This window comes from Pezoporus wallicus, unplaced genomic scaffold (genome assembly GCF_028554395.1).
Source record: "Pezoporus wallicus isolate ANWC-B61680 ecotype Strahan unplaced genomic scaffold, APGP_CSIRO_Pwel_v1 contig_8542, whole genome shotgun sequence".
Classification (NCBI taxonomy): Eukaryota; Metazoa; Chordata; class Aves; order Psittaciformes; family Psittacidae; genus Pezoporus; species Pezoporus wallicus.
This window is the reverse complement of record NW_026640148.1, coordinates 4,687,513-4,714,911: the sequence shown is the minus strand read 5'-3', so window position 1 is coordinate 4,714,911 and position 27,399 is coordinate 4,687,513. Positions and strand designations below refer to the sequence as shown.

The 27,399-nt window shown below is 36.0% G+C and overlaps 1 protein-coding gene across 2 annotated transcripts in view; it reads left to right on the top strand.

Annotated features, from left to right (window-relative positions):
• Positions 1-27,399, top strand: part of CACNA2D3 (calcium voltage-gated channel auxiliary subunit alpha2delta 3) — a 449,302-nt gene that overhangs the window by 300,151 nt on the left and 121,752 nt on the right. For both annotated transcript variants that reach the window (XR_008973242.1, XM_057417633.1), the window contains exon 14: positions 19,781-19,798. Coding sequence is in view for 1 of the 2 variants with exons in the window: in XM_057417633.1 (XP_057273616.1) it covers positions 19,781-19,798 (18 nt within the window). In the remaining variant the exon portion in view is untranslated. The remainder of the gene's footprint in view (positions 1-19,780; positions 19,799-27,399) is intronic.

Here is a 27,399-nt window from a genome sequence, read left to right as displayed (position 1 = left end):
TTTGTTTAGTTTCCAACTGGAGGATTTCTTTGCATAAAAAGAGCAAATTATTACTTAATTATTACTTATTTAGTATTACGAGATGACTGTCCAGTGCTGCAGAATTTATTCATTAAAAAAAACCAGCGTTGTGAGTCATTACAGGTCATGATTTGCCAGAATATAAATGGGGAGTGGTTTTTACTTTTTCTGCTTTTCTTCAGTGTTAAAGTACCGTATGTTGAATTTTCATTTGCATTATCCCCACCTTCTCATAGACATACATTAAATTATGGATTTTAGTTTAATTCTACAATTGCTGTTAAAAAAATATATCCCTTTTCTTTTTTCTTTTTTCTTTAAGCGGGCATATTTTGAAATATTTTCTGACCAAGAGGCTGATACTGTGCTAGTAAGGTAACTTGCCCAAGACCCCATTAACCCTTATGTAGGACAGTAATTGAGGTAGCTCCACTGAGCTAAAGACTAAATATTTCAGATATGATTATGATGGATATTACAGTTACAGTATTGCATAAATGACAGCATTTCAATTTATTTTCAGCCTTGAAAATAATCAAGTGCTTTGTATGCACACTTTTCACTCTGGTTCGGGTTCTTTGCAGAAATTCAGTATGAAGTATAGGAAGCTCACACTTCTCAGATAGCTGTCACATCAGAATCTAGGTGTTTTAAGTATGGAAATTTAGATTCCGGGATACAGTTCTTTGTCAAGGGATGAATTCTGAGCCAGTTCTAGAGAAGCAAGGGAAGCTGTATTTGTGAAGTCTGTGTATAATGTACAGTTATAACAAAGTCCTATGGAGTGAAAGCCATTATGCTGGCATTTTTTCTATCCAGGAGTTTCTGGCAAGGTATAACAATGCTGTTGTTTAGTGCTTCTTCCATTCCACAGTTTTCTTTGTGTTCAATGCACAGAAGAGCTTTTATGAAATAACAAAATTAAATAGTACCCTGTTTCCGCTAGCTTCTATTCCCAGAGATATCTTCAAATACTTTTGGTGGCACAAGTTAATTGTGCTATTATAATAAGTGGGTGTAATTAACATTTTTATCACAGTTAAAGGTTCCCTGGGCCTCTATTTCAAAACTAGCTTCTAGATTGTAGTACTGGTATCCATTAAAATGCATCAGAGTGCTCAGAATGTTCATGTATGTCTATGGCAAATAAATATTGTTAATCACTGCAGAACTGAATGTCAGGAAATGTCATTAATCAGCAGCTGTGAAAAGAAAATCTGTGCTGCTCTTTTCCCAAATCCACTTTGGACTTGGTTATATGCCCTTACCCTCCCTTGTGGCCAGCATCTCTTAATCTCTAATAATTTACAGCTCTTTACCAGAGAACATCCTCACCACTGACTATGAGGTTCCCATGAGAATTTCCTTTGACACCTGAGTGAATTGGGTTAGGGAAGGAAAATCTTATGCATGGATATCGGGCCTTCTGTCAAGGAGGTTTGTTCTTAAAATAAGGTTCTTCAGGTTCTGCTTTGTCTCCTATAGATCTGCAGTGGCCTTTTGAAGACTCTGATATGGGAGAAAAAGTAAAAAGTAGCCCTGGGAACGTTTTCTTATCAGCGTTTTCAGTTGGGATCAATTTTCCTGAAAAAAATATAACATTTCATCTTTTCAGAAGCTTCTGTAGGAGCATGATTGCAGTTTGAAGTTGCAGACCATCTGGTCCAGCAATTATGTTCTGCTCTATTTGCATTGGGATCTTACAGCTCTGGGACAGTGCTTGAAACAGTAACAATAGTGATCAATGCAACTACTTGCACAAACAGTAAGAAAAGATTGTGCACGTATTTATGTGTAGGTGCGACATCTCTTTATGCTGATGATTAGTGGGCTGTCTGTGGAATTCTTCATTGACAGGCCAATAAAAACTAAGCCTTTAAGCCATGACTTTTATGAGATCTGTAGCCCAAAGTTTCCAGTTGCCATAATAAAATATTGTTGTTTTCTCCTAAACAGTTCTAATCTGTTTGTTTTACTGCTGGATCTAGAATAAATGAATTACCATTAACTGTTTCAAATTCTGTAAGATCTGTGTCAACTGTCAAAACATAATGAGTGCTCAAGAATGAATAAACCTCTCAACTGAATAGAATTAATGTAGTCATTATCTTTCAGATGCAGCTCAAAATAACAATGGATGTTCTTTTTGTTAGAAAATACACATCTGATTTACTTATGTTAGGCAGCAGGGTGCTAATCGGTGCAAGGAATGCTGTGCCACTTATATCTGAGTTTAGAGCCCTTGCTCACACACCAGTACAAGAGTCATGGTGCAGCGTGTCCCAATAAAGCACACAAATTGAGACCCCTGAAATGAAAATTGGGACATGCAAAGGAAAATAAAGTCCATAATGACCTAGTGAGAATATGGATACTTTATGACTGATTGTGCATTGTTCCATGGAAACATAGCATATACAAATAAGGACATGCATAAGCATAGATAGCACCTATGCCTGTGTATGTATGTGTCTCTATATGTCTGTGTACCTTTCAGTTTTTGAAGTAAACTACTTTGTTCGATAAATTACATGTTTGCTTTGCTCCACTGCTAGTGCTGGAACTTACGCTATTAGGGCAATTTTCAGGGATTCCATTAAGCAAAGAATATCACTACAGAGAGCTAATTGCTAGTTGTCAAAGTCACTAGAAAAAATGTAGGAAGGAAACAGCAATATTTATTTTAATGAATTAACACTTTTCATGTGTATTGCTGTATATGGTATTTACACTATAAAATGGTATATGTGATACATCAAAAAGATGTTTAAAACATCAAAACCAAAAACAAAAGTCCTGCTCTTAAAGAGGAACATAAAATTTCCTGCTGGGGATGTGGAACATGGAATGCCATCTGTATTATATGGCACTGAGAAAACTGATTATGTTTGGACCTCTATTTCATAGCAGATGGGTTCATTAAATTTAATAGCCTCCAGGGCCTTTAGAAACAGTGTTAAAAACATGTGGAACATGCTGAGACACTTCACTTCTCGCCCCACAGTCATTATAACTCTGGCACAGACTATAAATATTACAGTATTTTATATCCATTGAAAGAGATTACTATTATAATTATTTTTGTAGTGTACATTTACATGAGAAATGCAGAATGCAAATTGCACTTTTTCAAACATTAAGATATGCAGTTGATATCTGTAAATGCATTTTACAATTCTTTGCACTTGGAGGCTTTGCTATAGAACTTATTTATATCTTCTTTCTGCAACATCAGCAAGCAGCTGTAATGCCACAGTAAAGCTAGGTCTTAAGCAGCTCTGCTCCCAGGGTGGTGCAAATAAGACAAGTATTATGTTAAGCCATAGAGGGGAAATCAGAGCAGTGTTACATCTTGGCTTTTAAGCTATATATTGATTCTTTCTTCTAGCATTTTATATGATATGTTAACTACAGTTTGACCTTAGTCTCTGTTCATCTTTCATCACTGGAGCACTGAGAGATTAAATATCTAATTCAAATCGTAGTAGTTCCTAAAGAAACATTGCTTTGAGTAGAGTAAAAACTCACCTCTTTTTGAAATACTCTCAGAATTTGAAAGCTAAGGGAATATTTTAGTGCTATTTTTTTTTTATTTTTAATGATGTTTCAAAGGAGAGAAGAGTTTTGCCATGTTTAAGTGCTTTGACATGTGTCTAACATTCTTCCACCTCTCATTTACATGTTCTGTTGTTTAAATTACTGGTTTTACAACCTGTATCATATTTGATCATGATTTTGCAAAAAATTACCCAGTTTCCCAAGAACCGTATCAGCTTGTTCTTGTTCAGTATAATTCTCAGTAACGCTCTTCTGTTTCCATTTCCTTTCCTACAAAATGCTGTGACTATCCACACTGTCTTTTACTGTTTTCTAAGGTCAATCTTGGTTTTAGGTTGTACAGACCATTTTAATGTAGATTTCCCCCTTCTTTGCATCACTGACTTCAACTCCAATTTTGTCATTCAGCATTGCTGGTATTATTATCAAGACCTGCTAATTTTAACAAACCACTAAAGTACTGCTAGGGTAGATGATGCGTGATGACAGGACTGAATAACAATACCTTCCTCATATAATTTACATTCAAAGTAATAGGTGAGAATCACCAGTTGCTGAGAAAGGGCAGAAGGTGTAAGGATATTGTAAGACAGTTTAGGTCAACACAGTAACAAATTATCAGTGTATGAGGTCTCAAGTAGAAGAGTTAGTATGCACATGTCCAAGTCTTTCAAATTGTAGTGTCCATTTCTACAGGATTCACACACAAGTGTTCTTTGTGGGAATTAAGGCCTTAAGAGTCATGGACTTCTTGCTTGTCTGTGGTTAAACATAATTTCATGGAAGTATTTGTGCAATCCAGTATTTACAATTATAATTGTGTCTCAAAGCAGCCACATTTCCAAAACATATTCTGTGGATAAATTTTGGAAATCGGAATATTCAGTAAAGTTTGAGTGTTAGAGGAATACATTTTGCTTTCTGAGAGCTGTCAGGTGCAATGACAGGTTTTTAGGACTTTGTAGAGAATTTTTAAGCTTTCCTTGGCTGCTTTTGCTGTAAACATGGTGTGTCTTGTGACATGATTGTTTTGCACCAAATTACTGTTTATTCTTACAATCGTAGAATTGTTTAGGTTGGAAAAGACTTTTAAGATCATCAACTTCAATCATTAATCCAGCACTGCCAAGTCCACCACAAAACTATGTCCCTAAAAGCCACATCTGGCATCTTTTAAATACCTCCAGGGATGGTGATTCCACCCCATCCCTGTGCAACCTGTTCCAATGCTTGACAACCCTTTCAGTCAAGAAATTTATCCCAGTATTCAATCTAAACCCCCCCGGTGCAACTTGAGTTCATTACCTCTTGTCCAATCGCTTGTTACTTGGGAGAAGAGATCAACACCCACCTGACTACAGCCTTCTTTCAGGCAGAGATTGATAAGTTCCCCCTGAGCCTCCTTTTCTGTAGGCTAAACAGCCCCAGCTCTCTCAGCCACTCCTCATCAGACTTGTACTTCACTAGCTTCATTGTCCTTCTCTGGATGCACTCCGGCACCTCAATGACTTCCTTGCAGTGAAGGGCCCGAAACTGAACACAGTGTTCAAGGTGGAGCCTCACTAGTGCTGAATACAGGGGAACAATCACTTCCCTGGTCCTGCTCGCCACACTGTTGCTGATACAGGCCAGGATGCCATTGGTATCTTGGCTGCCTGGGCACACACTGGCTCATGTTCAGTGGTGTCAGTCAGCACCCCCAGGTCCTTTTCCGCCAAGCAGTTTTTCAGCCACTCTTCCCCAAGCCTGGAGTGTCTTATGGGGTTGCTGTGGCCCAAATGCAGGACCCAGCACTGAGTCTCATTGAATCTCATACAATTGGTCTTGGACCATTGGCCCAACCTGTCCAGATCCCTCTGCAGAGCCTTCCTTCCCACCCAACTTGGTGTTGTCAGCAAACTGACTGGGGGTCACTTTGCTCGTCCAGATCATTCATAAAGATATTAAACAGAACTGGCTCCAACAGTGAGCCCTGAGGAGCACCACTTGTGATAGGCCACCATCTCGATTTAAATCCACTCACCACCATTCTTTGGGCTTGGCCATCCCCCTAGATTTTTACCATGAGAACAGTATACCCATCCAAGCCATGAGCAGCCAGTTTCTCCAAGAGAATGCTGTGGGAAATGGTGTCAAAAGCTTTACTAAAGTCTAAGTAGACAATATCCATGGCCTTTGCTTCATCCAGTAAGTGGGTTACCTTGTCATAGGAGAACAGGTTAGTTGAGCAGGACCTGCCTTTCATAAATTCAACCAGTTAGCCAAGACTGCTGAAAAATAACTGAAAGTGGCTTCTTATACTAAAACTGATTGGATGTATGCTAAAAGGAATTCATAGAATTACAAATGTCTGTAGGTTTCACCTGCTGGATGTTCTCCCACCAGTTGCTACATACAATTTATAGAGAATTGCTCCGCTGTTGAATTTGATTAACAAGCATATTCATGCCAAAGGGTATTGGTCTCATTTGCAGACACCTGCACATGAGAGAGCAGCTTGGGACCATTTCCAGCTGTGGTCTGCCAATGGCAGACAGTGCATTTAGGTGAGAGGAGAGAAAATGCTTTTCATTTCCAGCTTGTTTCACAGGAAATTTTCTGTTTTGTTTGTGACACAGAAATAAAATCAAAAGTCGATAAGTAACTACAGGGAGAATTTGTTTCTAGATCTCTATATGCTATGGTTTATCTAACATTTAGGAGGATATGTCTGTTCTCAGTGAAAATAACTACTTCAAGACATTCACAGCTGATAGCTGTTTGTCTCTTTGATCTTATTGCCTCCATTCTGACTGAAATTGAGTTAATTCTAAGGAAATGGAAGCTATTTTGTCAGATGTATTACCTTTTCTCTCTCTGATTTGAACATAAAATTTTTTAGCGTAAATGATAATGTAGGAAAGCAATGAATTTAGTATAATGTTCTAAATTCCATCCTTTGATCTCATATGTCATTCTTTGACTTTCTGGAAGGAACAGGGCAGTGTAGTGAAATATAATTTATCTGCACTGCTGGACTGAAAACATCAAATAATAATAAGGACTTACTAAATTATTGGTGCCATTCAAGTTTTGCTGCAGTGGCAGAACTTACTGCAAAAAAGTAGAAGAGAGAATAAAAGAGAATAATCTTCTGTCTATTGTTCTGCAGATATTGAAGCTCTTATTTATAGCTCTCCTTTTTGAATAAACAGAAGATCTCACACACAATTTAGCCATGTACTTATACAATTAATGTTTATCACAGTCATTATGACTAATATTTACTTTGACGTTAGTAATTCCTGGTGAAATTATTCAGAAATGCACTTTATTCTACAAGGAACAATAGTATGCTTCCCTCTGTTGTTCTTGCTGCTTGACAGCAAGGTGCTCAACTTTTGTCCACATCATTGCATTTTGTCAGGTCAGATCTTTCCAAGGAAGTATTTCTCGTAATGATTAGTTGAAAGACGATTTAACCAATTGGCAAATGCATAGCTTCAGCAATATTAATATAAACAGAAGAAAGCTTAGAATGGTTATAAGTTTTTTCCCTGAAAGTCATAAATTTCAGATGCACTGAGGCCAGATTTTTTGGGAGGAAAAATATAGTCACCCAAAATACTCATTTATGTTGCATAGTTCCAGGTAAACCATTAAACTGCCCAAGGACTCAATACTGAGGGTTAACGAAAGGAGGCTACAGGGCCATTCCATTTAAGGACTTCTTTTACGGAACATGTTTTTGTCGTGTTTTGTTTCCTTGTTTGGGTTTTGGTGTTTGGTGTTGTTTTTGGTTTTGTTTTTAAATAGTATTCATTTTGGGGTGTATAAATACTACAAGAGAATTCACATTTCAAACAGTATGCTAATACCAAGGAACAGTACAACTTACAAAGTTTGCCATGCCAATGTCTTTTAGTTCTGTTCCAGCTGATGAATAACAATAAAGGCCTCAGTTTTCAATATTGTTAGGTTTATTCCAGAAAACTGTCACCACCACCCCCCCCCCCCCAAAAAAAAAAGTAAACTACCTAAGTCAGCTATATGCTTGAATTCCATATGGGTTACATTTGTTGATTATTCTTCTTTCATTTACTCTGCAGTAAATCAGTAGTATCTCCATTTATGTACCTGGAGTTACATTGATATAAAACAGAAGACAGATTTATTGTATTAAATCTCAGTTTAAGGTGCTTGGATTATACTTCTACTGACTGATGGAACAAGTCTTTTTCTTTTTTGGATTAAAGCCTTAAAGCCACAAAAATTCAAGAGTTAAAGTGAACAGCAAGTTCCCTTTGTAAAAAAGAAAAGTTTAATTTTTCTTCTCTCTTTCACCTTGTCGCTTTTGTGTTACAGTTCAGTTTAAGAAAGTGGAGATACGGTAAAAGCTGATTTTGCAATAGTCAGGTTTTTTATGTTCACAACACTTTTGCTGTGTAGCCAGCTACAAGATAATGCGATTTATCGTGTTAGGTCCTAGCATGCCTAAAAAAGTATGCTTTAATGTCTGCAAACAGTTCTAGCCCTAAGACAGCTGAAAGAATTTTGAGACCTTTTCTTATGAGTTCTTCTAATGAAGGAGTGAGGTAGAGGTAAAATTTGCTTGGCTTGCTGGATAATGCAATAAGGGCAAAAGAGCAGAAGGTGATGAGGAAATCTGCCTCAGGCAGAAACCATTCCTTAAACTAGATTTCACAAACATTGTATTAAATAATGAGAAACTGCATATTTTAAATTAACTTAGATCATCTAGAAAGGTTCTCAAATTCATGGTCTTACAACAAATCAGAGTCTTAGCTGTTGGCAATCAGGTTAAATTGGCTTTTAGGAAGCTTTGAACTTTCAAGTTGTACAGAGTAACAGGAGAAAGCTTCTTCCAAAATAAAAAGGCGAGAGAAATGTAGCTCTTTCTACAGAGTGAATCTTTATAGAGTTTGATGAATTCAACTTGTAGTGTGGAGTCCATAAAATGCTCCATGGCTTTTTCAATACAGTGTAGCTATAAAATCTCAGTGTAAAACTAGAATGGTGATATACATTAGTTACATACTTATCTAGAAGGATAGGAAGGCAGAACCTGTTCCTCAAAACAGAGCTAATGATTATGCATTGGTTATGTCATTTTATCTTTGAGAATGGTGGCAATAGCTGGTCTATGGTAGCGATCTACCCACAAACTAATATAAAAATATTATAGATGAGAAAGAATGTATTTTTAGGAGTTTATCCAACTAAGAGATTTCACAATGCTAAATGATGGAGCACATCATAAGCTTTAAAAAAAAATAATCTGTGTTTTATCATTTATTTTAAATATGATACTTGTAACAATTAGAGTCTTAAACCTGCCTTCTGATCTTGTACATCTCTGTTAGCTAATAAAATAAGTTGTTTGTTTATGCACGCAAACCTGAAACACAGGTGTTTCTAATTTGGAGACACATGATGGCCACCTTGCTACTAAAGTGTAGTATTTTAGCATATTGTTAACTTATTTCCAAAATGCACATTGGACATTTGATTCCTAACTGTTAATACAAAGCTTGAGCACTGTTTTTATGGAGATTTCTTTTCTGGTTTTAGGAATATGCCTCCTTTGTTCACACAGCAAACCAGTACATTTACACATCCCTCTGAGCAAAATTCCTGGGGTTTTGACTGTACCTTTTATACAGTATTTTTGCATGCAATTGGTTCCTTTTACTTTATACTTCATTTGAACTTTCCACCTTAACATGGATCCATCAGTGTTTTCCTCTTTCAGAAGGGAAATTGATAAACAAGAGAAAAGGTGATTCCCTTGGAAAAACTGTTTGAAGTTTTTCCTTTACTAGTTGTGATTAATCTGCCTTTCCTGCTGCTTTCTAGTGCCCTTGATCTATTATCATATCTGTTTTCTTCTCAGTAAAGGAAATTGTGCTAAAACTTTTGTACCTGCTTTCTTGTTTTAAAATGAATCCCCTACTGTTTTTCAGCTCAGATAATCTCATCAGCATGTGATATCTATCTCATTATGCCCTTCAGAATAATGGTCCTTTCAGAGCAGGTCTGGGCCATTGGTTACTGCATAACCTTTGAGGTATTTTGTGCTACCTAAATACAAAGTTTGTGCAAGAGTTTTGCTCATTCTGAAGTGATAAATAGGGGAAAAAAATAAAATAATTATTGTGAATATATTTGCTAAATAACCGTTAAAGCAGGTTGTTCCATCTATAAAAGATTCAGTATTCTCTAAAAGAGAACATATTCCAGCACTTAAAGGCCTGTACTGGTTCCAATCTTTAATCAGACTTCTAGAATAGACTAGTTGATTTAAAAATATTTTTGGAAGGACTTCTTTCTAAGGAAGTAAAGAGAGAAAGAATAAGTCCAGTTACTTACAGCCTCCTCTCCTCCAAACCTAGCTCCATTTTTCTTTGCTTTGACATTCCTAGAATCTTTTGCATCACAGATTCATGTTCTTACAAGATCTAGCCCTCTAGTTATCCAGAGCAAATAGATTACTTTTATTGTGTGCAAAAGTCTTACTGATGAAATTCTCATTGCTGATTTTTTTTTCCCTATGCCTGATTCTTTGTAGTTTGTTCTTGCATACAGAACTTCAGTTGTTTTAAGTCAATCTGTACTTTCCCTATTTTTCCCCTGTGATTGTGTTAAACATTCCACAGTAACTTTGCAAGTGCCCTGATTCTGTCCTGGTATTAGCCCAAGCTTCCCTTTTAAAATTATAGGTTTATTCTCTTCATCATGAAGTAAAAAAGAAACAACTGCAACAAAAAGAAGCTTAAATAAAGATAATGGGAAGCAAAAGTGTATTTAATTAAATATTGTAAAGAGGTTCTTACAGTCCACTCATGTCAGGGTAGTTTTAAACAGAATACAATTTTTTTATTATTAACCCTGTGTCCTTGATACAAAATTATGTATAAACCATTTAATAGGTCAGTTTTGCCTTTATACCTGTAGATAGCATCCCCTGCAAATAAGAAAACGTTTATTTCTACAGGAAACTGCTGGACATCAAGTAATTTACAATATGTTTCTCCGCTGCATGTTTTGTGGTCACTGATCTGGACTGTTTACACCTAATAGAGTAAATGTCAGGAAAAGATTCTTCTTCCTTTTGAAATGCACATTCCACATGGTTAAACTTGAATGTCTGGTATGAGTTGTGCTTAATACAAACTTTCAAAACTAGGCCCTACAAAGCTTTCGTCATGGTAGATGCCTTTATTCCTCTTAGGTTGTGAATATATAGCAAGGGAGAAAGGATTATTAGTTTTCTAAGTTGTGCCCCTAAAATGCAGGGATTGACAGAAAGTAAGGGAATGAAAGCACAGTCTTGCTACACCTTGACTACTAGCAGAGCAGTGCTCTGGACACACAGGAAAACTGGTACTCCATGGAAAACGATGGAGAAAAGAGTGGCTTGGGACAATTCAACTATACATGTTCTTATAGCCATTCCCTTTTTAAGGTATGTTGAATAATTGCAAAATAAGACTATAGAAAAACACATTTGTTTTAGAAGTGCAATTCACTTAATACAATCAGTTACATGCTAACAATCACAGACACTATTAGTAAATCTGTTTTAACAGAAGTTCTGAGTTACTTTACACATTCATTAAGTCAAATACACTTTCATCCCTCTTCAGAAAGTGGTTATTTTAAGATGTTGGCCTTTAATTGCTGTAGAGCAAGGAAGATTTAACACAGAGCAAGATCAAAACCCCACTGAACTCATTGCAAGATTCTCATTGATACTAATAGGTACTGCATAAGGCTTTTGTTTAGTTTTGCTTTGGGGCCAGTGCGGATTTTATCATGGGAGAGGGAGGACGTGTGTCTAGCTGCTACAAAGATTTATGGGTCAGAAAATATTTTTCATTTCTAGGACTGTCAAAGAATTTGTTCTTTTCCCAAATGTGAAAGGACATTTATGTGAGAATAGATGAAGAAATGAGTATACTTACATGCACCTATCTTTTGAGGTTGATTCCTTTTTTCCTTCCTCCCTTTCCTCTCCTTTCATAGTAACTCAGAACAAGTCTTTACAGTACAAAGACTTCAGGGGTTTTTTTTTGGTTTGGGTTTTTTTTATTTTTTTCAGGCCTTGTTTTACTACAGTGAAGTTACTTGCCTCTTACTAACTATTTCTCTGGGGAAAATTCTCATGCTATTATCTATTGTCTTACTAACAGTCTTTCTGAATGTCTCATTTAGAAATAATTAGCATTAATAATAACTAAAATGACTATCTGTTCTTCCAGAGGTGGTACAAATGCTAATAAATACTAAAGAGTACTAAGGGTATATAAGGAGAAAGAGACTAACCATATAATTTGTTGCTATTTTACGTAGGTGAGAACCAGAATCCTATGGCGGGTGTCTTATTATGTGTAATGATGTTCAGTTTTAGAAATTCCTTTTCCTTTTGATTTTATGAGTAAGAGCAAGGCTGAAAAAATTCCTGATATCTAGAATATATGTGTACTGTTTTCAGTTCTGTTGTGTAGGTAGATGAAATGAACATCGTATTATTGTTTTGTACAATGTGAAACCACTTCAGTGCACTTAAGGTTGAGCAGTACATGCTTAACTCCAGTGTAGTGTGAGGGGTTGTTTTTTTTTACCAGGCTTTAGAGGTATGATTAGAAACTCTTTCTCAGTTTCTGCCTTAATTCACTTCTGCACCCTGTTCTGGCTTCCCTGGCTCTTCTCTTTGTATGTCTAAAAGCTTTTTGAAGGGCTATTATTTAATACTTCCCGATCAATTTGCTTATAAATTGAAAAATAAATTCTGATCTTCTAAAAAGGATAAAGAACTGTTATCATTTGGCAATCCATATCCAGTTTTTAATCCACTTACCTACAACTTTTGGGGATCCAGCAATTCTAATGATTTTTCATCTTTTAAATAAAAATTTGTGATTTAAATTAAACTTTCTAAACTTCGTGGTGCTTTACCAAAGCAACTAATGGTAAAAGCAAGCACACTAAAAATTTGCATATTAAATAGTTCAAAATAAATTAATAACATTAATAGAAAAATATTGAAATACTGTTTTCCTCTATCTTCATAATTTTACTTATATACTTTACTGTAGGTAAGCTCATATTCTCACCATTTACTAATCTCTGATCTGGTGTTATGATGTAAGTTTAAATTGATCTTGATCTTAGATTGGTAAAAGCAACATATTCAAGACACAGATAATTTTTCTAATTTATTAATTTATAATTTATTAATATAATACCTAATATATTAATATTTCTATCCCTTGTAAGCAAACCCAAATACTAGTTCAAACCAAACAAGCACAAAACCCCAGTGTGCAGTGTACACAATTTTTTTTCTAAGACAGCAGAAGACATAATGGTTTTCTCTGTAAAAATGATTGCTATACCATAAAACATTTAAAAATATTTTAAATGTAACAATAGTAAAGATGCTAATTTCTTTTAACTCTTTTCAGATTTGCATAGTGTGCAGTGTGAAATATCATTGTCAATGAAATTTAACATCATATCTGGACATGGCTATAAATTTTCTCAGTAGCAGCAGGAGTTAGAATAATAGAATCATAGAATAGTTAGTGTTGGAAAGGACCTTAAGATCATCCAGTTCCAACCCCCTGCCATGGGCAGGGACACCTCACACTAAACCATGTCACTAAAGGCTCTGTACAACCAGGCCTTGAACACTGCCAGGGATGGAGCATTCACAACTTCCCTGGGCAACCCGTTCCAGTGCCTCAGCACCCTAACAGGAAAGAATTTCCTCCTTATATCCAATCTAAACTTCCCCTGTTTAAGTTTTAACCCATTACGCCTTGTCCTGTCACTACAGTCCCTAATGAAGAGTCCCTCCCCAGCACCCCTATAGGCCCCCTTCAGATACTGGAAGGCTGCTATGAGGTCTCCCCACAGCCTTCTCTTCTCCACGCTGAACAGCCCCAACTTCCTCAGCCTGTCTTCATACAGGAGGTGCTCCAGTCCCCTGATCATCCTCGTGGCCTCCTCTGGACTTGTTCCAACAGTTCCATGTCCTTTTTATGTTGAGGACACCAGAACTGCACACAATACTCCAAGAGAGGTCTCACAAAAGCTGAGTAGAGGGGCAGGATCACCTCCTTCAACCTGCTGATGCAGCCCAGAATACAGTTGGCTTTCTGGGCTGTGAGCACACACTGAAGCCAGCTCATGTTAAGTTTCTCTTTGATCAACACCCCCAAGTCCTTCCCTGCAGGGCTGCTCTGAATCTCTTCTCTGCCCAGCCTGTAGCTGTGCCTGGGATTGCTCTGACCCATACTACTTTCAAATGATTTATTCCAAATTGCTGTATTCACTTCTGTACTGGTAATATAAAGGGATGGGCTGGCTGACTACTGACACTTACTAAAGCAAAACAAACCAATCCTGCTAGCTCACTAAAATTTAAACAAAGTCTATTAACGGAAATATGTGAATTATCACCAGCCATGTAATTTAGTTGCAAATTATTGTAATTATTACAATTTCAGTTATTGTAATAATATGTATTTAAACACTACAAAAGTTTCTGATAATTTTCAGAGCTAGGGACATTTAGGGACCTGTATTTAGCTCTGGCAATTAGTTCTGAAACTCTGCTCAGAGATGGGCACTCTATGAATTATTCTGTGAGCACTGTACAAATTAAAAATAAAGCATACTAATAAGTAATTTCTTAATTTATCTGATACCCTTGCAGCTCCTGTGTTTTCTCTTTGGCATGTTTCACAAGAGCTCTTTTCTGTTGTCTTTATAAGATGCTTTTAAAATAGAACTAGAATTGTTGTTTTCATCTATATTTTATCATTCTCTTGTCCATACCAACATTTACATATCCTCTGTCTGGTATACTTTGTATGCTGTGCACAGTCTATTCTTGACTAAAATGCTTTAGTTAATGCAAAATATGTGCTAGCACATTAAAACAATCATGTGAACAAAGAAGGATTTGGTATTGAATCCCCTGAAAAATTGTGTGCATTTTCTTCACAGTTGTTGGCACAGAAAGCTGCACATTAATGTCACTCTTTTAATATTTATACTGAAATCTTAGCATCAGGAATATCCCAGTAGGTGGCTGATTTTTGTTTCTTCCTCCATGGATGCATATCATTATCTGATGCCTCTAGTACTTACATCGTTCTAGGAAGTGGGGAACAAGTGCATAAATTGTAAAAGAAAAATTGCCAAAATCATAATATTTAAATGCTATATCTCATAGCAACTGAGTAAGTAGATTTCAAAGCTGAAAATTTGTATTTTCTGCTAAAAATTGAGAGTTTGAATGTTCTGTTTTCTCCCAAGTTTTTGCCATTTTTGGGAAGAGCTGTGGAAGTCTTCCTAGCAACATATAAAATGCTTTGCAGTTCTTTATACACAAGAATAAGCTATTATCTACCCCTACGTTTAACTGCATGACGCCATAAACAACCTATATTACAGAGTACCTGGTGCATGTAGACACTAAGTGTTCAATTTTTTTTTTGTCTCATTTTCTTCTGAGGTGCTTCAACAATAGGTATGACATCTTCCTCCTTGCTGTGGTGTTAAGTACAGGCCCTATATGTTTGCCACAATTATTTCACATCTTTCCTGAATGTGTATTTCCCAAAAGTAAATGTTCTGATATCTACACTTAATGCCAAATTCAGAGGCAGTATGCGACATGTACAGGGTGAGCCTGAACATTGCAAACCACCATGTTTTTTGTATGCATAGATGTTAAATTGGGTGCGGCTTAGAAATTATTTACAGAAACGGCTGTACTATCAAAACTGTCTTTATACTTGTTGATTATTTACTGTCATGCTTGTACTTAATTTCTATTGATTTGTATTGTATCTGATTATGGAACAATCAAGTCAGTAGGGTTGTTAGCCTTGTTCTGAGACTGGGACATTTAAATAGTTTGGCAGGAGAATAGGACTGGAAATTAGGTCAATGAATCAAAAATAAGAATTTTTTCTTTATTTTTGAGTGCTTTAAAATAAATACATTGCAATAGTGTAGTTTTTTGACAAAGGTAATTTCATGCAATTATTATTAAAGAGGAAATCAAAGTTAATCTCATAGTGATATTATTTTTGTTTAATAATAGAAATCGTAGTTTTTTGTTTTAATGAGAAAACGACTATAATTTAGTCTTGCAGGAGGGGTTTTGTTTGTTTGTTTGTTTTCTGTTCTTCAAATAAACATAAGGTTGAATTCTGATCCAGCAGAACAATAACTTTATAATTCTAGTATGTTTTCCTTTAATACTTCTAGACTTGGTTTCTTGAAAATCAAGGACCTACAGCTCATAATGTATTGTATAGCTTGTTGCAATGGCTGTAAAATATTTTGGAAGTGTATGGATTTTTTGGTTTAAAATTATCATGCACTCATTTACAAAATCAGCCTTTCTGAGCTTTTGTTAAGGCTGAAAGAAAACAGGCTTTTATGGGGTTTTTTCATAGAGTACTTAGTAGGTCTGCTGGTCCTGTTACATATGCCTGCTGCTTCTAAAGATAGTATTTCTGATCTATCAATGGCCTTGTTTCACTCAGGTTGGCCTTGCAGTTATCTGATCAAAGAAAAGGTGCAACATCCTTGATGTTGGACTCCTTTCCTATCTTGGTTTGTTTTACCACATTAGTAGTGTCTGTAATTTTTTTGATAATACCAAACACATTTCCAGGAAGGGCTAAAACTGTACTAGAGTATTTGCAAAGTGGAAAATCTGGCACTGTGCTCAATAACAGCATAACCCCCCACCACCTACAGTTATTTATTCTGGGCTACATTGTGTGAAAAGACCCCAAGTCAAACTGAATTTAGAGGTGGAATTCTCAAAATGTCTTATTGGCATCAAGCACGCTGTGAACTTCAGGGGGCTTGCAGTCTCTGAAGGGTACTGTTTTACAGCACAAAACAGAAGAAGAATGGTTTGGTAAAGAAAATTAGTGGTTTATAGGAAAATATGGTTTATGGGAAAGATAGATTAACAGAAAAGTGTTTGAAAACAAATCTCTCTCCATTATCATCACTGTGTCCTTGCAAGTCTATGATCTATAATCTATCTATAGATATCTATCTATAGACATCTATCTATAATTATCTATATATATATATAATCTATATGCTCTATAATCTATCAATTTTTTCACGCTGGAACAAAATTTACACAGTTCTGTCAAGATCCCTAAGTCTGCTTTTCTACATCAGAAAATCCCCTCTGGTTTCCCCTGGTGCTTATAAGTCTGCAGACTTCTGTCCCTGCCATACCTGGCAGTTCTGCAACATCTTCTTCTATGGAGGAATGGTTCACTTCCCTTCTGAGGGCCCCTCTTAACCCTACCTGCCACAACTGGGAGACAGCAAATGACCAGATCTCCCTGCACCACAGCCATAGTCTTTTTAAAAGAACATGTATTACCCACATGATAAACTAGGGCATGTATCTGTTTTATTTGCTCCTGTCACGTACCTTCTGTAGAGACAATCACCAGAGGGAGGAAACTAATGGAAAACAAAGAGGAACAGGCAGTGCTTTGGTATGGTTGGACCTGAATAAAGATGCCAAAATGGCACAGCTTACCATAGGTGTAAGTGGAACAGAAAGATCCACAGTGCTTTCTGAGGGCCAGGGAAAGATCACGTAGCTTACTGCAAACTGCCTCATAGCAGTATATAAAGGAAACCACAGGAATCGGAGGTACCTGCTGAGTTTTACACAGAGACAGGCAGTTTTTAGACTAGGCAATAAAGGGTCAGACCAGAGGACTATTACTGTTATTGTTAGGAAAATTATTTGTTTCCTATGGCCTCCCAGAAGGGGTAATAGCAGACAAACCCCCATAGTTTATTCCAAAGGAATTTGTAGCAATTATTAAACTGAATTGCTGAAATACGGGACCGTGTAACAGCCGAGTTTCAAATAAGCCATGGAATGAAGATTTGTCTGGCTGTAACAAAGACAGTGAACCTGGATTTTGCAGCTTAGGTGAAAAGTTTATTTAGAGGTTCAATTCCAGAATGCCAGCCCAGAAAAAAAAGCATTATGAAATGTAAATCTCATCTGTTGACCCTATTATTCTTAATCAAGCCTTTGACTACTAGTACATTTTGCAGCAAAAAAATATTCCTGGTTTTATAAAAGACTATAAATGGGATTGGCAAACAGTTGAGCAGCAGGTAAAATAGAACTCTGATTTGTAAACTCTTGTTAATGTGCTCTTGAAAATAATCTTACTAAAAGCAACAGGGATAGCTGGGTTCAACTTCAATTTCCAGTCCCAATAGAGCATTTGTGTGCATGCATTTGTTCTGGGCTTGTGTGCGTTCAGGTTTTTAATATTCTTCCATACTCCACCCCCCTCTTCCCTGAACCTATCTCCACTGTATGTGAACTGTAGGCTTTCTAATTTAGTTTGAATATCACCTGAAAAAAGTATTTCTGCAATGACACTCTGTACCTAAGATTGCATATCCTGCTTTGGATTCCTTGACTGTAGTTGAAGTACTGCTTTTTAGAATACGGGATACAAATTAGCTCATAATGAAAACATTTGTTTGGGCAAACTAGAGTTCTTTAGTATTCACTACAAAGGTGGGAATTTGGACATAATTTTACTTCACCTGTCTTTATCGGAGATACCAATGAAAGGATGCTTATAATTTTCACATGTTTTTAGCAAGAAGGTGGCATTAAAAAAAACAAACCCCAACAAAACAAAAACCAAACCCCAAAAGAACCCTCAAAAAGCAATGTTGGAGAGAAAAACAGTTTTAGTGCTACAATGGGAAATAAGAACAATTATACCACAGCTTTCTCTTTTTGCTTGAATGGAAAAAATAAAAAGCTTCCACTTACCAAAGCAGTTAACTAAGTTGAAGACTAATAAGTAGATAGACATTCAGAAAAGCTTTAAACTGCACTAAGTAATGCACTGACCTGTTGTACAGGATTTAGCTCATGTATCTACAGTTAATCTGGTATCTGCAATTTCTGCAGCAAACCTTGTATATTGCTCTATACAATAAATTATTTAAACAACAGGCTTTTAAACAAACACACATCACTCATGCTTTAACATGATCACAGTTCATATTTTGCTACTGGATTATGCAAATTTCAAGATTAAATACTTTTATCTACAGCATTCCTTCCTGCCATGAATTTTGTTATATGTTGTGAAAAGAGAGAAATTATGGCTGGTTGCTTTCAGTATTTGTGAATTAGGGATACTGTGACAATTCTCTTTCACAATATATGCTAATGTGGACATTAGCTTTTAGCAGAGTGCTATATGGAAGTGTATTTTTTTTCTTTTTTAATTCAGAGCAAGAACAAAAGGTCAGTCAGAAGCTCACTAGAAATCTTGAAGCTCTTTTTGCATTTGGTATTGATTCACCTGCCTGTTTCTGTGTTCAGCTGATGCTTGTAAAGTAACAATTTATATCAGAAAAAGAAATTTTCCAAGAAACACAAGACTAAATTGTTGTGTACTCTCAATTTCTCTGTGAGTATGAAAGTAAGAGGAGACGAATTCAGAAAAAGGAAAACTATTGTCTCTATAATACTTTATTTTTCTGAATTTTTCTGTTTTTCTTTTTCTTAAAGTCAAAACACAACTCATTTTTTCAACTCTTGATAAATAAGGGTTTTTTTAAATGCAATGGAGTCTACTGCCTGTTCTCCATGACTTTTTACATGAGTTGTTGCTTAATTGAATACTGTGCATACAACCAGGTATTGTTAAACTTGTGCAAGAATATCTCTGTGATATAGATACACATATATGCATAAGCACTTATCTTTTATTTGTTTATACGTACTTACAGTCATACTTGTGTTTATAGTACGGAAATATATTGTTCTATGCATATATTATTGCATATTATGCATATATGGTAATATGTTTGCACAAGCAGTAACTGTCTATTGCCATTTTGTTTTTCTTTCCTCTGTCATAGAGAATACAACCTTCTACTTCAATACGACAAACTGTTCTTAATGTCAACGTCATTCATAAGTGTAGGTTTAGATGTTTACAAATGAAAAATGTCTAGTTTTAAATCCCTAGTTTCTGTAGTTTCTTTGTTTTGTATTATGTTTGTGACTTTATGAACACAACAGCTAAAGTAGCTGTTCAAATTTATGTATAATGATTGCTTGTTCTGTTTTGTTGTTTTCCAGCTCCCTCAGGCTCAAAAGGTAAAATATTTTAATTGAATCTTAGTCATTCAAAGTAGTCACCAGTCCTTCAGTTCCCATGGTGTTGTGAGTATGGTACAGTAGTGATCAGTGAAACAGTTTGTTGCAGCAGTGGGGGCTCTGGAGTTGAGCAGCAAGAAAGGTATCTGACATCAAGGCCAGCTAAGGTACCTGCTGAGCGCAGCTCTTTAAACATAGAACCTATTTAACATGATAGATGTATAGTAGCCTATAACTTTGAAACAATGGGGAGGCTACTCTACTAGCAGTTTGAAATAGTAAGGATAAAAAAAAAAACACCTCATGTGAAACTTACTCCATGTGAAACATCTCTGGATTGTTTTGTCTCTGTTATATTGACTGCAGAACTCATGGTAGAGCTGATACCCTTTCACTGCTCCCCACTGTATCAACACACCTTTGAGTACACCCAGCATCTGACTTAATAGGGCTGCATACAGTTTTCATATAGTATGCTTATGCCTTTAAACAACTTCTGCATTTGATCTATGTTAACAGAGTCACCACTGCACGTTGTGATAGCAGAATGATTGTGGCAAACTCAAATAATTGCTTGATGCATGTTGCATCATAGAATCACAGAATACTTTGAGTTGGAAGGGACCTGAAATATCATCTAGTTCCAACCCCTGCCATTGACAGGGACACACAGTCGTCCTTCTATATTTAACACATATAATTAAAGCTTCCAGAATATAGAAGATCCAGATGCTGTTTTGAGGATTGCATTGAAAAATATTAAAACAAAAAAATGAAGATGCTGGGAAATTGTAATAGTCACTCTTCCAAGTTGTTCTTATTGTAAAGAACAACTAAGTAAAGCATATATAGGTAAATAGAATACAATTAATGAATTGAACATCACTGTTATTAAGTCTTGGATGATGACTTTAATGAAAGCTATTGGTTAAATGATTATCAGTGAATAGCTTTTGCAGAATGGTGAGGGCATTCATGGAACTCTAAATGGTTAATTACTGTTATCCACTTTTTAAATTATAAAGCAAGACATATGAGCACACAAACTTTTATTTTTATGATGTTATGTATATTTGAAATTTCCTTGCTTGTTGAGCTCAGAAAATTCTGTTTTAAATCTGCACGTAATATGCTATGTCCATAGTTTGTTCTTGTGTTTTGATAGTTGCAGAGTCTATCAAATGAGACATGGTAACAAAAATGGTTGCTTTATTTCTATTCCCCTCCCCTCCTCCTTCTGGAAATAAATGGTTGAAAGAAATCTTTTCTTTACAGCTTCCTAGAAAAGTAGGAGGACTAAAAGACTGGCTGGACTGGCTAACTTTGGCTTTTTCATGTTCACCTGCTTGTCTGAAAGTTTATGGCAAATGCTCTTAACAGTCTGCAGAAAGAGAGAGAGGGAGGTTATAATACAGTGGCGCAGGAAGATATAACCAGTTAGGCTGTTCACCAGATTGTGTCATGTGGTGCAGTATTGTATGTTCTGATGCCCACAATTCAGAGCTTTTAAATAATGTTCTGGTACAATTTACTCAAGTTCGAGGTTAGTGAAAAAGCACAGTTTTCATGGACAGTCAAAAATGTGTGTCAGTCACAACTAAGACCACATATTTTGTATGTATACATAATGTCTAGTTGACTGTATGCTACTTTCATGCAGGGAAAGAGGAGTAGGGTGGGAGTGAAGGAATGGGATAGGGAGGGAGAACAGATGCAAGTGATCCACAAGGGCTTTTGATAACTTCAGGTAAGAAATAAGCCTTTTCATAAGCATGGCTTAGTAGCTTAAGAACAAAACAAGAGACTCTCTTGCTGTCTGCAAGGTGAAAGGGAATCAGCGCAGGGCCAGTGCATGCCTTTATGAATGACTTAGTCACTAGTGTACATGTTTTGCCATATGGTGTCTGAACTTGTACTGTATTTTTTTTTTTTTTGGAATCTGTGTATCATCTTGCAAATGTTTTCTCTATAAACATTTCAGTCATGTCTCTCTAAACATGTTCACTTTAATCTTTGGGTGATCTGAAAGAAAAACATGGCATTCCAAGTTTACCTTTACTATTTTATATCCGTTATAAATACTTCGTCATCTTGGTGAAATGCGTTATGTCTTTTATGTGTGACACTTTGGCTACAGTCTTCTTGGTGTTTACTCAGTGTTCTGTGGTGATTACATATTGATTCTGAATTCCTGTAGGTTCTCAACTGTCTACGGCAGACAAATAACAATTAAGTTTGTTACTGTAACATTATCTGCTCTAAATCTAATTGCTGAAAATTCAGAATTGGAGTGCAGGTGAAATGAGGTATGGGGAATTTCAAGTGGATGTCTTTTGCACCGTGGTATTTGTCTTGAAAAGACCTTTGTGAAATAACCTATTCTTAAAATAGAAAATACCACAAAACAGAAAAAAAAAAAATTCCAAACACCATAATTTCATATGATATAGATACTGATTTAATATGGTTATGTAGCTTTCAGAAGAAAATATTAGGACAAGCTAATTTATCTAAAAGACCGAGCTGCTATCCAGACAAATGCAACAAATTTATGTGGATTTTATATATCCTGTATGTTGCTTTTCTGCATGTTTTTAGGTAACCATCCCACAGGGCTGTGAAAATAGTAATAAAACAAAACTAATAACTCAAATTTACCAATTTTCAGACTTATCCAGTTTGGCTTCCAAAATGACATTTATCTTTCAAACACTTTTGAAGAGCAGCTTTTGTATTCATCGATGAGCAAAAGCTATTCTTAATAGCTCAGAAAGGTATTTTGTTTCCTGGTAGGAAACCTTTACTTGCTTTCTCGAGCAAACACAGCAGGATTCAAAATCTGTTGTCCTACTCCTGCTGTGATGTTTTGTTCTACTTAGCTTGTATGAAGAGGTAGAAGTTAATAAATTGGGAACACAAATCAGAAGCAGATAGTGTTTAGGAACACTTAGATTGTGGGGTTTTGTTTTGTTTTGTTTTTCATTCTAATGATTCTTTCATGAATGGAATCGAATTTCCTCCATGTAGAAATGTTTTGATGATGTTTGTTGCCCTAAAGTTCCTGACAGCTTTCTTCTCTCTTTCTGTGTTATCCCTTACATTCTGTAAGTAGTGCTCTGCTCTCCTTTTATCTTGATGCTATCATCTTTCAGCCATTTAGGAGCATCATTTATCATTCCCTGCATCATTTACCTTCTTATACTTTGAAGTGCTGAATTAACTGTCACTGGGAATAGAAAATACAAAATTTGCAAAGCTGCTACTTCATTGAAGTGCATGACTAGTGATTTTAGCATTTTTGTAAAATTATAGGAGTTAAATTTAATCTAATGAAGTACAAAATGATAATGAAATAAATATTTTGACCCTGATTTAGCATTCCTTTGGATTTCTTTCCTGCTGCTAAGAAGCTATTGTCTTGCAGTTTCATAATGTTTTTGAAGTTGAGTGATCCATTCAGAAAACTGCATTAAAATTTTCACTTACATGTTAATCACAATCTTAAATTTAGTTTACAAATTTCTCACATTCCTCAACAAGCAAGCTGGCTTTTAATAATATTTTTGAGACAGCAGTGTGCAAACGCTAAGTAACTATTTTATAATTTGAGGGGGTTTTCTTGTGCTTCATTTCTGTGTGATAAACATAGAAATGTCTCTCTAATTCACTTGCAGAGGTTCCTATATTGTCCCAGGCTGTAATTTAAATCTAAACCAAAATAATAGCTATTCTTTATTCTTGTAATCTCTATAAACCACAATTAAATAGTCAAATTCCAATTCTCTGATGCTTTCAGCCTACCTCATGACTATAGTTGGAACATTAAAAGCACAGTAGTCACAGGAAAAGACATCTTGTGAAGCAAGCCTTTGTGGAGTGGGGAAAGGAAGAAAGAGAGTGGGTTGGGAAGGTGGCAGACTTAAGGTGGTGAACAAAAAAGCTTCAGCATGAACCTTATACTTCAAATACATCCCAATGGAACTGCTGACTGCTGTGGGTAAAGTTTCAGCAGCAGCATTATGGCACTTTGAAGTCTGGGGCCTTGTCAGAGGGTTTAGCATGTTTCCATGTCCCCCAGTTTCACCCCACTTTTATTTCCTCTTAATATAGCAGTGTTTCCCCCTTACTTTCCAATTGTGTGTTGGTAACCTGTTGGTATTTTAATTAAGTATTGTGGAAAACAAAGCTCTTGTTGTGGGATCATGAAAAATCAAGTAAGGGCAAACATGAGGACTATGTCAAACAACAAAAGAGTTAGTGTAAAAAATATTTTTTGTTTTTCTAGGCATTGTTTAAATTGGGGAATGAAGACTGGATAGAATTAGCACTACAGAAGTTAACTTTTAAGCTGAGCTGAACAGTCCTCCTAGGATTTTCTGATATATATCATGGCCATAATAAATATGTATTTACAAAAGGATATTTTGAGGTTTAAGTTCTAATATTTTCTTGGATTAATGTCTTTTAAATGTCTGAAAGTTGATGAAAAAATTCTAGAAAGCTTGACACTAGTTGTGGTTGCCTAAAACACAGAGTCTAAGCTATGAAAGATAGTGGGAAAAATCCAAGGTTTAGATCACAAAGTAATTTTTCTCCTTTCTGTTACTAATTATAGTTGAAAAATCAGTGACAAAAAATAGAATTGCCCCATCAAATTTGTCTTTAATTAATTTGCATATTGTTTATTTTGCCTTTTTTTTCTTATTCATCCATAACAGTTAGGGAATGTGTCTATCTAACATAAAAATACCACTTCATAGCTAGCTAAAGAGAAAGAATATTGAGTATTGGTTTTGGAGAAAAAAAACAACAAAACAGGAATATAATCTTAAGAAAAAGGATACAGGCTTTGTTACTGTCTTTATTTGTTCTTTCATCTCAGGACATAGCAACTGGTTCATTGCTGTCTGAACCCAGCTTCATTATAAACACTGCGCAATATATATAGACAAGAATATTGTATTAATAGTAATAGATATGGACACTGCTAACTCTGTCAGAAATTCTGGAAAACCTGCTATAACTCTTCTTGACTATAAACTCCTAAGGAAAATATTTCAGTGATCCTCCTCAAATTCCTTTTGCCACATTAGAAGCACCTAAGGAAATACATATTCTTTCTTGTATATGTGTTTCTGGAGTAATTTTGGAATGTACAAGATAGATATTAGTGCTAGACTTAGGGCTGAACTGGCTGAACTGATATGCTTCATGTGAGGAGTAACTGGATGCTTATTTATTTGTTATTTCTGGAGATCTATTTGGGGTTGCTCTGTGCAGAGTAACTGTATACAGTAAGGAGTTAAAGGGAAAGCTGTAGGAGTTTATTTCTAAAAGGAGTTTCCCCCAGTTATGAAACTATTACTGCTAGGCATTAGAGATCTGTGATTTCCTCAGAGCTCTGTTTTTTTATTCCAAACAGCCGAGAGTCATTTTAGCCTGAGAATGCAGTTTTCCTCATTCATGAGATGATTTTTAAAGGCTTGTTATTGTTCACTAAGCGTTTTACCAAACTGAGTGTCCATGAACCTTGTAGAGATTCTTGTCTAAAACCGTTTCCACTAGGTCTTTTCAATAGAATGAATTTCTGTGACAAACCATTAATGTGATCTCTTTACTTCATCATTTTAGACTGTAGATGATAGCTTACAAAATCCTAGGATCTAGCTGAAAACTCTGTGTTTTGGTTTGGGGGTCTAGTTTTAGGCTTCCTTGCCAGTATCATCCGAAGTAGCCTAGCAATTCTGAGACAAGGCATACTGACGTATGTTGCAGAAACTACGAGAGCTTACTGTTTTGCAGTACTATTGGATGAACATGTTGAAAAATGAATATTCCATAGCATAATTTATCCAAAATTCAAAAGAACTGAACTCAGCCATTGAATTACACATATATTTTTACTCTACCATTGTAATTGCATGTTTTAGAGAGCCACAGGAATAATAACAGTTAAACAATTCGGTTTTATGTGTGGATATCTTTCCAGGCTTGAAGGAATAAGAAATATCTGAGGGGCTGTACAGTTCAGTATTTTCCCATATGCATGAATCCACATACTTAGAATCACAGAACAGTTAGGGTTGGAAAGGACCTTAAGATCATCAAGTTCCAACCTCCCTGCCATGGGCAGGGACACCTCACACTAAACCATGCCACCCAAGGTTCTGTAAAACCTGGCCTTGAACACTGCCAGGGATGGCGCATTCACAATTTCCTGGGCAACCCATTCCAGTGCCTCACCACCTTTCTTCCTTACATCTAACCTAAACTTCCTGGTTAAGTTTGAACCCATTACCCCTTGCCCTATCATTACCAGTCCCTAATGAAGAATCCTTCTTAGTATTTCACTGAACCTAATTCCCATGAATTCTTATTTCACCAATCTGACATTTTTGTAGGTCCATTATTCAGTCAAGCATTGTCAAATAACTGGCATTTCATAGCTCTCTGAGGCTGAAGTATTTTCTTGTAATTGTGTAACTGCTAAAATATTCCCAGAATCACCTGACAAAAGAGGTCTGCTTGTTTCACTTATGATGTAAAAGAGATGGGAATGTCTTTTGCTAAGGAAAGAAGAAAATAAAATTAATTAATGAAGAACCAGAGTTGAAGCTAAACTCGGGAGATGAAATTGAGGCTTATTTTGTTGCTTTTGGTTTGTTAATACACCCTAGAGGGAATTACATTATTGTTAGCATTTATTCTTAGCAGAAGTTGAAATTTATAGTGTATTCAAATGTAGAACTAAATCAGAAATTAACAGCCCAGCAGAAAGGTAGAAAAGGAAACAATTTTTGAACTGGCTGGTGTAACAACAGTTGCTGCAATATGAAAACATAACTGTACAGTGGCGGTACTGAAAAACAGTCATTCAGCATAGAGCAGAGTCCTTTTTCTGGTTTTCAGAGAATAAACCTGAATATGAAAAAAATACCTTACTGCAAAGGAACTCTGCACGTGGTTTGCCGAGGTTCAGGGTTTCCAGTACGTGGTGTACCTTTGCTACAGGGACTGTAAGTAGCCTTCACATTGCTTTCATATTACTGGGAAGAATTTATTCAGGATCAAACCACTTGTATAGACAGCAGAAGCTACTCAACTCTGATACATTCTTGGAGACTCCCAAACACATCCACTGGTCCTCTCTTGGCTGAAGAACTAGACAGACCAGTACTAGATAATACATTACACTGACTAGCAGAATTGTGAAGGCTACTGAGGTTTGAAAGAACTGAATACAGAAAGGAAACATAGACTGTTTGTTTTTATGAAGGAAGATGCCTTCGCATGTGAACTGGCATAGACAATCTGTTTTTTCCTCTTTTGAAGGTATCTTCCTGATTCATTAAGTGAGATGCTGATTACAGCACTTATCAGCTGCAGTCCTTAATCAAAATGAATCTGTCAGAGAACAACTTAATTTCATTGGAGCAGAGGAAACAGAAACTGAACTAAACTTTAGGGTTTTTTTGTTGTTTTCTTTTTCTTTTTTTTCTCTCTAAACAGTGACCACTGTGTTTTCTGAGGCAGCCTACTTCCCCCTATTACATTCCATGCTTGCAAAATAAAACATTCCCATATTCAGATGGATAAACTGT